General features: G+C 42.6%; 1 protein-coding gene across 3 annotated transcripts in view; it reads right to left on the minus strand.

Annotated features, from left to right (window-relative positions):
* Positions 1–2,108: 2,108 nt before the first annotated feature.
* The window catches only part of fgd5a (FYVE, RhoGEF and PH domain containing 5a), a 107,938-nt gene continuing 97,655 nt past the window's right edge, over positions 2,109–12,391 (minus strand). For 2 of the 3 annotated variants that reach the window (XM_060910678.1, XM_060910677.1), the window contains exons 18-21: positions 11,010–11,149; positions 10,782–10,910; positions 3,631–3,785; positions 2,109–2,770 (exon numbers count right to left, since the gene is read on the minus strand). In XM_060910678.1, the coding sequence (XP_060766661.1) occupies positions 2,734–2,770; positions 3,631–3,785; positions 10,782–10,910; positions 11,010–11,149 (461 nt within the window). In that variant the 3' untranslated portion in view covers positions 2,109–2,733. The remainder of the gene's footprint in view (positions 2,771–3,630; positions 3,786–10,781; positions 10,911–11,009; positions 11,150–12,391) is intronic. The other variant, XM_060910679.1, reaches the window with a different exon arrangement.

Consider the following 12,391-nt stretch of genomic DNA (forward strand, 5'->3'; position numbering starts at 1 on the left):
ATACAAATTTAAACAAACAAATAAAAAAAATCAACAAAAATGAACAAAAACTCCACATCTAGCTGAATATCGTGGAGGCAGTCATCTCATATAACTAAATTTACTTGAAGAACCAAAATTAACGAGCAGTTGGGGTCAGTCTTCCCCCTTAAGCCCGCCTCCCAAAAAGTTTGAAGGAGAACATATTGGGGCAGTCCCTTAAGCTCCGCCTCAAAAATGTTTGCACAAGGAGTCAGTCCTCCCGCTTAAGCCCCACCTCCCAAAACTCCGAAGGAGGACAAACTGGGGTCAGTCCTCCCCTTTAAGCCCTGCTTCCCAAAAGTTTGAAGGAGGACATATTAGGGTCAGTCATCTCCCTTAAGTCCCACCTCCCAAAAGTTCAAAGGAGGTCATATTGGGGTAAGTCCTCCCATTAAACTCCACCTACCAAAACTCTGAAGGAGGACATATTGGTGTCATTCCTCTCCCTTAAACCCCACCTACCAAAACTCTGAAGGAGGACATATTGGGGTCGGTCCTTGCCCTTAAAGGAACAGTCCACCGTATTTCCATAATGAAATATGCTCTTATCTGAATTGAGACGAGCTGCTCCGTACCTATCCGAGCTTTGCGCGACCTCCCAGTCAGTCAGACGCAGTCAGACGCGCTGTCACTCCTGTTAGCAATGTAGCTAGGCTCAGTATGGCCAATGGTATTTTTTGGGGCTGTAGTTAGATGCGACCAAACTCTTCCGCGTTTTTCCTGTTTACATAGGTTTATATGACCAGTGATATGAAACAAGTTCAGTTACACAAATTGAAACGTAGCGATTTTCTATGCTATGGAAAGTCCGCACTATAATGACAGGCGTGCTAACACCTTCTGCGCGCTTCGACAGCGCATTGATATCTGAGCTCCGTAAACAGGAAAAACGCGGAAGAGTTTGGTCGCATCTAACTACAGCCCCAAAAAATACCGTTGGCCATACTGAGCCTAGCTACATTGCTAACAGGAGTGACAGCGCGTCTGACTGCGTCTGACTGACTGGGAGGTCGCGCAAAGCTCGGATAGGTACGGAGCAGCTCATCTCAATTCAGATAAGAGCATATTTCATTATGGAAGTACGGTGGACTGTTCCTTTAAGTCCCACCTCCCAAAAGTTTGAAGGAGGACATAGTGGGGTCAGTCCTCTCCCTTAAACCCCACCTCCCAAAGGTTTGAAGGAGGACATATTGGAGTCAGTCCTCTCCCTAAAGTTCCACCTCCCAAAAGTTCAAAGGAGGTCATATTGGGGTTAGTCCTCCAATTAAAGCCTGCCTACCAAAACTCTGAAGGAGGACATATTGGGGTCAGTCCTCCCCCTTCAGCCCCGCCTCCCAAAAGTTTGAAGGAGGACATATTGGGGTCAGTCCTCTCCCTTAAGTTCCACCTCCCAAAAGTTTGAAGGAGGACATATTGGGGTCAGTCCTCCCATTAAACCCTGCCTACCAAAACTCTGAAGAGGACATATAGTGAAAAAGTGATGTAGATAATAATACAGTTGTATTTTATAGTTAAATTTATAAATATGGACTATTTGAAATATTAAATAATTAGATCACATTGGTTAATGCTGTTGATTTGAGCATATTATGTTTGTCAAAAATATAAATTGAGATAGACAGACTGACTTTGATCATTTAACTACATTAACATCGTAGCTCCAGTGCAAAACTAAAGAAACAACTTTTTCCACAACGAACATTTTCTGAATACTATTTTTTTAAAAACTATTCCTCTAAGCCACAAAAGAAATTCAGATTACATGTGTAATTTAAAAAAAATTACGCTAAGTGGAAAACTATGGGGGGGCGGCACGGTGGTGTAGTGGTTGGCACTGTCGCCTCACAGCAAGAAGGTCCGGGTTTGAGCCCCGTGGCCGGCGAGGGCCTTTCTGTGCGGAGTTTGCATGTTTTCCCCGTGTCCGCGTGGGTTTCCTCCGGGTGCTCCGGTTTCCCCCACAGTCCAAAGACATGCAGGTTAGGTTAACTGGTGACTCTAAATTGACCGTAGGTGTGAATGTGAGTGTGAATGGTTGTCTGTGTCTATGTGTCAGCCCTGTGATGACCTGGCGACTTGTCCAGGGTGTACCCCGCCTTTCGCCCGTAGTCAGCTGGGATAGGCTCCAGCTTGCCTGCGACCCTGTAGAACAGGATAAAGCGGCTAGAGATAATGAGATGGATGGAAAACTATGGCACAATTTACATGCCCTGTGAATCAGATCAAATTATATTACAGCTTAGTTTCTCAAATCTAATGAAGAAATATACAGCTAATATACAGTCTTGTATCAAATCTGCCTCTGATGAAACTCTAAACAAATTTCACACAAGACACATCAGTCCATATCACTGTGTATCAAAAGTCAGACACCTGATATTAAAACTTGTATCCTGTCTGTTTTTACTTTAAAAATCGTGTAAAATGTTCTGTATTTATAAAAAGACTCCTCCATTTTATATCACTTATTTACATTTGGCGTTTTTCACTTTTTCTTCAGACAGAAAGTGAACAAACGTGAGTCAAGTAACTGTCTTTCCTTCCATTGTGGAATTTCCAGTGATCGTATGCACAAACGAATCCATTTATACGCCTGCGGTGAAAAAAGGCGCAAATGATCCTTCAGGTGGAAGCGAGTTGTGGTTTAACATACGCCTTCCTCTTCGTCTTTGTTTAGAAAAGTCACGGCTTACAGTCACACTGCTTCAGTTAATACTATAATACTGTGGCTTCCTCCATGGCATTCACCCATCTGTAAAATAACACAGAAAGAACATGTGTGTATGAGAGGAAGGGGAGAAAACTGAAACGTGTCAAAAGTTTGCGAACGCTCTCTAGTTTCAGTTTTGTATCAACTGCTGCATTTAAAATACTCTAAAATGTGAAAATCTAACCGGAGAAAGAGGTATATGTGAATTGAAAAACGTCTGTACCACAGTGCTGTTGAATTCTCCAATCTGATTGGTCAGAAGATGTCGATTCTTTGCCGATAACAGCAGTTCTGATCATAGCCTCTTTGCTATTAGCAACATGTGCATCTTTGATACGATGAGGAGATTTATTTCGCATTATTTTGGAACGAGTCTCCAGTGTTAGCTCTTCGTAAGTTTTCTGATTTCTCTCGAACAGGACGTGAGCAAATTACTGATAAAGTCTGACAATTAAAACACATCTGGATGTGCCGTAATCAATTCCAGGTGTGTTTTACAGTGTTCATGAATCGAGAAATGTTAGAAATGACTTTCAAGATGAAACAATATAGATCTAATCAAATCAGAAAAGTCCAGAATCTTTATTCGTAGATTAATTACGCACTTGAGCCACCACCACAATTTATAAATGTTTTTTTTTCACCTCTAGGTTCTTCAAGTGCTCCTACCTTGAATAAAGCACTCATTAGAGTTGCATTAGGATGTTATAAATGATAATTATGTTCCTGTATTTAATTGCTATGGATGAGTTTATTTGATCTGTCACAGTACTAGTGATTAAACTACAATAAAACATTTTAAAAAATCATTACAGGTGTTCAAAAACCTTTCATCTGGTGCATTTGTGTGTGTGTGTGTGTGTGTGTGTGTGTGAGAGAGAGAGAGAGAGAGAGAGAGAGACCTTCGTGCGGTGTAACGATCATCCGCTCTGAATGTGTAATACAGTGTTTTTTTGTGGTAAAGCTGAAAGATGCCGCCTGTGTCCTCGCCCTCGGATTGATCAGACAGCTTTACTGTGAAACCCTGAAGAGGCAAAGTCTCACTCGCCACCTTATCCTGAAGAGATAGAGAGAATTTCAACAATGAACATGAATGTGACAAATCAGTAAACAATGTGATTTGGCTTCATCATGAATTGGAGTGTGTAAATGTAGATGTCATCTGCCGGGTGCAGTGGGTGTCAGTGACGATTAATATTATGTGTGTGTAGGACACACTAGGTCCTTTCATTTCTCGAGCTGTATTGTTACCTTAGGTGTCAACTTGACCGTATTTACTGTACATGCAGAATAATCATATATCTGTAATTAAAGCTCAGGTGCTAATAAGATATCTGCTAAAGGGGAGCTGAAGGCAAATTTTTTTATTATCAAAATTCTATTTCTCATTTTATTAAACATCGGAATGCATTTTTGATCGCTGTTTTGTCGCTGCTATAGCAAGTTATGAGTGTTTGAAATATGCTCTGTAATATATCAGTCCATATGTCAAAGCGATGGCCGTAAACGAGATTCGTTGAGACCTGTGCGAGACATCGTAGGACGGAAGTAAAACGTACAGCAGAAATCAAAGTGACCGACATCTGCCAACGTTCCCTGTGTCCGAAATCGCTCGCTCGTTCACTACTCCCTATAGAGGGAATTACTAGATAGAGGACTATACAATGAGCTCATTGGTAAAATGAAAAAACGCTTTCGGACACTAGTCCGTCGCTATCCCGGATTACGGACCGGGCCAGTGGGGCCGGTGCCCAGGGGCCCAAGGGGTCCGGGGGGCCCATAGCGATGCCGATGCCAACTGTGACATCAGAGGGCCTCTATTCTCTAGGATCTTATGACTACTTACACTGTTATAGGGCATATCTGAAGAAAACAGAGGGAAGGGGTGGGTTGGTGGGCGGCGGGGGACGGCAATCAGAGGGCCCCTGGCCCTGCTGTAGTGCCTTTCGTGAAAGCTCCTGAGGCCGTAACGTCTGCCAACTAGGGGTTCAAGGAAGTAGGGGGAATGCTTTCAGAGGATCCTATGATTATGAAAGCCCCTGCTAAGGGTCGTGACTTCTGGCTATCTGGGGGCCCTAGAGAGAGCCCTAACGGGAAAGCGTACTGTTAAGAGTAGCACCAAATTCTGGGCCCTATGGACCTAGCTCAAATGGACCCCCCCTACAAAAAAAACCCCCGACTCCCTATGAGGCCCCCCGATACGTAGGGCCCTGGTGACTGAGTCCCAATTTCCCCCCTACTTCGACGCCCCTGAAGAGAGCCCTCTGATTACAAACGTCCTTACAAAGGGCCTCTGATTTACCAAGGGTTTTGGTGTTGGGGTTTGTTTTTGTTCCTTACTTCATGTCATGTCATAGGCAGATAACAACATGCCTTGTGTGCCTCACGCCGGGGACACATACACGCGAATTTGGCAAAGCTAAGCGAAATTCGCCATTCATTCCTATGAGGGAAGTGAAGTGGGGCGAAGGCAAACGAACAGGGCGAAGCGAAGTGAAAATATTTGGCCAAGTTTAATATTATGCAAATGAGGAGCGAATTTCGCCTGCGGTGGCCAATCAAATCAACAACATAAATGTTTTAATCGATTTGATTCGCTGCTACGACCTCAAAGCTGTTGTAAGGACTAGTGTATTTTCAGTGAGAAATTTCGGAAATCTAAGTGAAAATCTAATATTGATTTTCCAATGGACTGACCAGAAGGGGCAGAGACTTGGGCTCTCTCTCTATATATATAGGCTCCCTGCTTCAGTACTCCTCACAACATTCTGACCGTTCAGCTTGACAACTTGCAATTATCAGCGAGATTAAAGAGTCCAAATACTTTTCGGTTATAGTTGACTCCACTCCAGACCTTGCTCATGTGGACCAACTCACTTTTGTTTTCAGGTTTGTAAATAATGGTGAAGTAGTTGAGCGTTTTCTGGCTTTTGAGCCTATTGGAAATCATAGTGGGAGCAGTTTGGCTGAGTGTTGTTGCTGCTATGGTGGAGAACCTGGGCCTAGACTTAACTAACTGTAGAGGCCAGTCTTATGACAATACAAGTAATATGTCAGGAAAGTACAATGGAGTCCAAGCTCATCTGAAACGAATAAACCCATTAATTTGTTATGTCCCCTGTGCAGCACATTCGTTGAATTTAGTTGGCGTCAATGCTGTTGACAGTTGCCCAGAAGCTGGCCGTTTCTTTGACTTTGTGCAATCACTATACACATTTTGTACCTCGTCAACACACAGGTGGGGAAAGGTGTTTCGTGATACAGATGTGAAACTCACATTGAAATCGTTGTCAGGTACTCGCTGGAGTTCAAGAGCTGAATCCACAAAGGCTCTTTGGAAATATTATCCACAATTGAGAGAGGCACTGAACAATATTTCCAAAGATTCATAGGAGAAACGTGAAACTAGAAGCGAGGCCTCTGCACTCTGTGGCAAGCTGGACACCCTAGAGATAGCCTTCATGGCACACTTTTGGGATACAATACTGCAGCGGTTCCAAGCCACAAGTCTGCAGTTGCAGAAACATAACATTGACATGCACACGGCTACACGGCTTCTCCTTTCACTTCGTGACTTTGTGGCAGAACAGAGAGACAATTTCGCCTTTTTTGAAGGGTCAGCTTTAAATGTTACCCATTCAGTCTCCCAAGACTACAGGCATGACCTCCAGCGCACAAAGAAGCGCAAACCAGGGCTTAATTTGAGCCGGAACAAGATCCAGAACTTCCGTCGTCGGATCCGGCAGCTATTTTCATTTCATTCGGTGTTCCGGCAGCTATTTAAATGGATCAGATCACCTCCGTGACATCACAAAGGGAAAAAAAATCAGACAATAAATTAAATAAATAAGTAAATAAAATTTGTTTAGTGTTCGGTTTTGATTTTGATATCTGTTGTTGATTTCTCGCCTATGACATCCACAAAATCTATGCGGAAGAGGGAGGGGGGGTGTATACTTCCGCTCAATAGAACACCGGGTTTTTTGTAGCCGTTAGCTTGCGCTGTGGAAAAAATGGCAAAAAAAACTAAGAAAGCTTACTAAAATTTTTCAAAGTCCCAGGACAGCCGGACCCTAAACGACCTAAAATGGACGACGTTGGACACAGTGACACTGCACCAGCTGCAAGTGTACCAGTCTCCAACTTGTTTTGTAAAGCCTTTATTTCTTAACTATTACTTGAATTGATTGCACTTATGTTTGCTGGCACTGCTTTTAAACTTGAAATATGCTTGAAATCCTAGGCTATGCTTTTAAATACCCTAATTAAATCCTTAAAATGAGTCATTTAACTCATGTCTTGTGTGATCTGATCTCCAATGGTAAAATAAACCGGTTGTGATATGAGTACAGTCTGTTATTTTAGAAGATAAATTTAATATAATTTAATATAAATGGCTCTCACGAAAATGTATTTGAAAATATGTGGCTTTCATGGCTCTCTCAGCCAAAAAGGTTCCCGACCCCTGCCTTAACGTACGTGTGGAGAGCGAGAGTGAACTTGAGTGCCTGTTTGGAGAACATTCTGAGCGTTGTCCATTGTTGTCCAGGATTTGATAACTGGTGCTGTTGCAATACATGTCATGCAATAGAGATCTTGCAGTCACGTGACCGGAAAGTACACAGCCGCCATCTTGTCGGTAAAAAACACCGCTGAATACTGCTGCACTCATGTACAGAATGGATCAATTTCAACCGACGGACTACATGGCTCATTTTTCTAATGAACAGATAACTAGATACATGTCTAAAATAAACGATCTACAGATTAGTGACCCTTATGGCTTACCGGACGGAGTTTTCACGACCGTGTTGTTGGATGTTGAACTGCCAGAGGTGGAATACCCAGATGTGTATAATTACCTCATCAACTTTCCCTCGCTGTTCAGTGGTGAAGCACTGCGTGCTTATAAACCTCTGGACAGTTATCTTTACAGAAATTCAGGATTTGTCAGCGACTCAGATGTGGCATCTTGTAAACAAGAAAATAATCCTCATTGGACGGGTAAGTCACTTAAGTATTGAGTATAGCACTGACCAGCCGATTATAGACTAGAATAAGGTAATTCCAGCTGTAATTCCAAATCGTCCGTCTTGTTTACCATGGATCTAGCGTTGGACAGGTAGAGGCTTAGCAGTGGAGGTTTGAGTGGCTGTTTTCTGAGCTAAGTCAACAGGCCGGTGTACCCTCCTGGATTTCGCGCATGCGCAGTAGGCTTGGTAAGACAAATCCAAGAGGTAGGATAACTTTACAGAACACCGGCTCTGCAGCCTCGCTTTTGCTTCCTCTCCTGACGCCGCCTCCTTCGCTTTGCTTCCGATAACAATCCACGGAGACCCCGCTGGTCTCGCTATCTCGTCCAGAATGTTGTGCATGCGATGGAAATCGCTACAAACCATCATTTTCTGCTGGAAACCAATGTCCAGTAAGTCCATACGGTTGTAGTGGATATTGAAGTCCGGTACAGACAAACAACACGCAAAAATACACACAAAAAACATAAAAAACGTGCACAGGTAGGGAGAGCTTGTAGCCGCAGCCGTTGTAGTAGAATTGTATGTAGTAGGGTTTTCCAGAAGAAAAGGTAGAAGTAGAAGCAGAAGTAGAAGGCGGAAATATGCCGTTTGACCGACAAGATGGCGTCTGTCACAATCTGGATCGGCTGTGATGTCACATGCAAGTGCTCCATAGGCGTGTGTGCGTAAAGTTATAGTAAACCACCCCCCGCCTTTTTTTTTTTTTTTTGAGTCGCCGGACCCACCCACCTCCTGCGTTCCGGGACCTCCCACTTCACAAATTAAGCACTGGCGCAAACGTATGGCTGATGAAAGTGAAGAGCCGGGTGTTGAATTTAGTGGAAAAGAAAAGTTTCGGATTGAAACATTCAATGTTCTAATTGACAAACTTGTGTCCTGTCTTAACCATCGGTTAACTGCATACACACACTTGACCGATCTTTTTCATGTTCTTTTCATGCCTGACAATATGTTCAACAGTGAGCTCACTTCAAGGGCCAAATCACTTGCTGCAGCATATCCCTCAGATTTGGACATGAGCCTGGCAGATGAACTTGTACAATACAAATCATTCATGTCAGAAAATCAAAAATGCCCAAGTACAATGCTGAAGACCATGGTGGATTTGGATCTACAGTCCACTTTTCCAAATGTCTGCATAGCACTCAGACTTTTTTTGACCCTGCCTATTACAAATTGTGAAGGGGAACGTTCATTCTCCAGACTGGCTCGTATTAAGAATGAACTCAGGATGACCATGTCCCAAAACCGCTTGAATTCACTTTCTCTTCTGGCAATTGAATCAGAGTTGGTCCGACAGCTTAACTTTGATGAATTAGTGGATGACTTTGCAAGAAGGAAGAGTAGGAAAAAACTTATATAGGCTAGAATGAATTATTACTTAGGTACGGCTTAATTACTGACATATCCTAATCAGTTTCCTTGTTAACTTCTTGACACAATACATATATCTTTAATCACTAACATTGTATGCCTTAATGTTCTAAACATACAGTACAGTATGTTCACGTCACTTTATTTACTTCATTCACATGTTGCCCTCGGCTAGTTTGCGACCTCAGTAGCCTGTGTGTGTGTGTGTGTGTGTGTGTGTGGGGGGGCCTTTGCGAACTCCTGGCCCCGGGGCCCAGACCCCCTATAATCCGGACCTGGTCCGTCGTGCCGGTATTTACGTCATTACTGTCGCACAATTAAAACGTGCCAGATCAGTCAGCTGGTGGGTTTTCAAAATAATACACACATGCATGTGCTTTTGTGATAAATCCATATTATACTGACCATATTTCCAACATTAATCAATACAAAGTCCCTGCATCTTTCAGTTTTTTTAAATCAAGGCTGAATACTTTCTTCTTTGCCGCTGCCTTTTACTAAATCAAATTTGAGACTTTTAATTTGATTTCTTTCAGTACGACAGCAATGCATGATGGGATATATTGCTTTGGTTAGTGACCATCGTTGTACACTCCTTTTCATGATGCATTGTGGGAAACTTTGAGTGCACTATATAGGGTGTAAATAATCCTCACTAAGGTTTCGGACAGCACTACAAAATGGCGTCCTCAATATACAGTGATTAGGGAGCGATTTCGGACACAGGGGTTGTCAAAAGACGCGCGCGCCCTCTTTCGAATGCTGATGTAACCAAGCCGGAAGTTTTGTTTGTTTTGATAGCGATCAGGAAAGTTTGAAAAAAGTAGGCAGTAATCGTCATTTAAACTCGTTTTTGTGCAATATTTCGTTTGGAAAACAGTTTTCAAAATGGCGGCGCTGACGCTTGACGTTTCAAAGTCTCGCACAAGTCTCGTGAAGATCGGGCGGATAAGCGACACCTGCCGTCGACCAAACAAACTAAATTCAACATGGCTGAAACCGAATAGGCCGATAAGTATCATATTTAATTGCGATTAGTTGCCAATACGAGTCACGATATAAGGTTACTAAAACCGAAAACGTAATTGAAATAACATGTTAATTAAGAAATAGAGCAAGTTTAAAGGAGAACTGAAGTCATTTTTAAAGTCTGGATGCAAAGACACCTTGATTTTAATTTGATGAATTATCATAAATCTGACATGTATTCGCTTTTCTGCATCATCTATTTATGCAAACAGAACTGGAGAGACACATGTTGCCATGGAAACAGTAAACAGGCTGCAAAATGGCTGTGGATCGTCGATGCATGTGTGACGTATTAAGATGGAAAAATGGAAGATTTGTGACTGTCGGACTCCTGAAAACACGAACTCTAAACATTATCAGGTTACTGAAGTGAATATACATGTTGAAATTATTGCCAAAAATGTAACCTGTATAATGCGACCTTATGGGGATGTTTATATTGGTTTGTATAAATAGATTTCCTAAAACTTGAAGCTTTTGTTTTAAAAATTTATATCTGTGGTTGGGTCAAGGTGCAATGTTATAAAGCAGGTAAAAGATAAGTGTGTGTGTGTGTGTGTGTGTGTGTGTGTATAACAAAGTGTGTTGGTGTAGGAGACTCGGTGTCCCCTCACCTCTCGAGCTGTGAAGGTGTAGAGCACCTTGTCTTTGAGCAGGAACCACAGCCTCTTCCACTTCCGCTTGCTCTTCTTCCGCCTCTGCAAACTACCACTCATAGTGGAGCCTTCAGCGCCCACTGACACCTACACACACACACACACAGAAGTATAGCACAGAGGAATGAGAAGGAAACAAATATACAAATAACTAGAGAGAGAGAGAGAGAGAGAGAGAGAGAATACCTGAGCGAGGGGTGATGTGATGCTCTTCCTGTTCTTCCATAAGCTGGGAGGTTGCAGGCTCTGAAACACAGCGGACAGAGGTCTGCTGCTGCGCTGTGTGTGTGGACTTGCACTACCGCATGGAATAGGAACATTCCCACCTACACACACACACGAAACATGACTCACAGTCTCGAAGCATCTGAAGAAGTGAATCTGTTTTAACTGATTACAGTTTGAGGCTACGACCAACTGGATTATTTTTATTCATTTCTCAAAAAAAAAAAAACAGTAATTTTCAAGACTACATTATATACAACTTTCAAAAACATTCATAAGAAAAGAAGATATCTTTCAATATCCTGTTCACTAGAGCTGTTTCTGAGCGTAAGAGTGACAAGTGATTTTTTTTTGGATCCTCAGACCACCAGGGGGCACCATGACTTTTCAAAGAGGATACTTTACGATATCATGGAGCCAAAAGATTTCTTGCTGTGGTTCCACTTACCTCAGGAGTGGGTTTTTTTCTATTTTTTTTTTTAAACCTTCATGTATTTGAGCTAAACCAGCCAGCTAACTATGATGAGTGAAGTAAATGTACATCCTCCAAACAGCGATGTTTATATTCAACGTAATAGATTTAACAGGCCAATATGTCTATGTTGAGTGATTGATTGATTGATAAAGCACTCATATATACAGTACGTGAGTCACGTGAAAGTAAAGAAGTGCTGCTTTGTTTACTACTGATGCTCTGGGCAGCCATTTTGATTTGATGTCACTTGCTGAACTCAGGGTTGACGAGACCATTCCAAATTTAGGGATTTATTTATTTATTTATGGCTTTTAATAGTCGGAGGTCATAGATTCCAAATTGTACATTTTCGTCGAATGCAGAATTAAGATCGGAAAGTCACAGCGCGCCCCCTTGTGGTGTGAAAAGAATATAAACTGCAATTCCGTACCTAAGTTAGCTAGCTAGTGTAAGTGTAGAGCGTTCTATAAGCCACCCAAATATGAAAGAAAAATGCAAAAAGAAATAAGGAGCTGAAAAGGCGAAAAAGAGAAATGGATGTTGGTGATAAAATATCTTATGAATATATATAATGTTGGGCGCCACGGTGGTGTAGTGGTTAGCGCTGTCGCCTCACAGCAAGAAGGTCCTGGGTTCGAGCCCCGGGGCCGGCGAGGGCCTTTCTGTGCGGAGTTTGCATGTTCTCCCCGTGTTCGCGTGGGTTTCCTCCGGGTGCTCCGGTTTCCCCCACAGTCCAAAGACATGCAGGTTAGGTTAACTGGTGACTCTAAATTGACCGTAGGTGTGAATGGTTGTCTGTGTCTATGTGTCAGCCCTGTGATGACCTGGCGACTTGTCCAGGGTGTACCCCGCCTTTCGCCCGTAGTCA

Source organism: Neoarius graeffei, chromosome 26 (assembly GCF_027579695.1).
Source record: "Neoarius graeffei isolate fNeoGra1 chromosome 26, fNeoGra1.pri, whole genome shotgun sequence".
Lineage (NCBI taxonomy): Eukaryota > Metazoa > Chordata > Actinopteri > Siluriformes > Ariidae > Neoarius > Neoarius graeffei.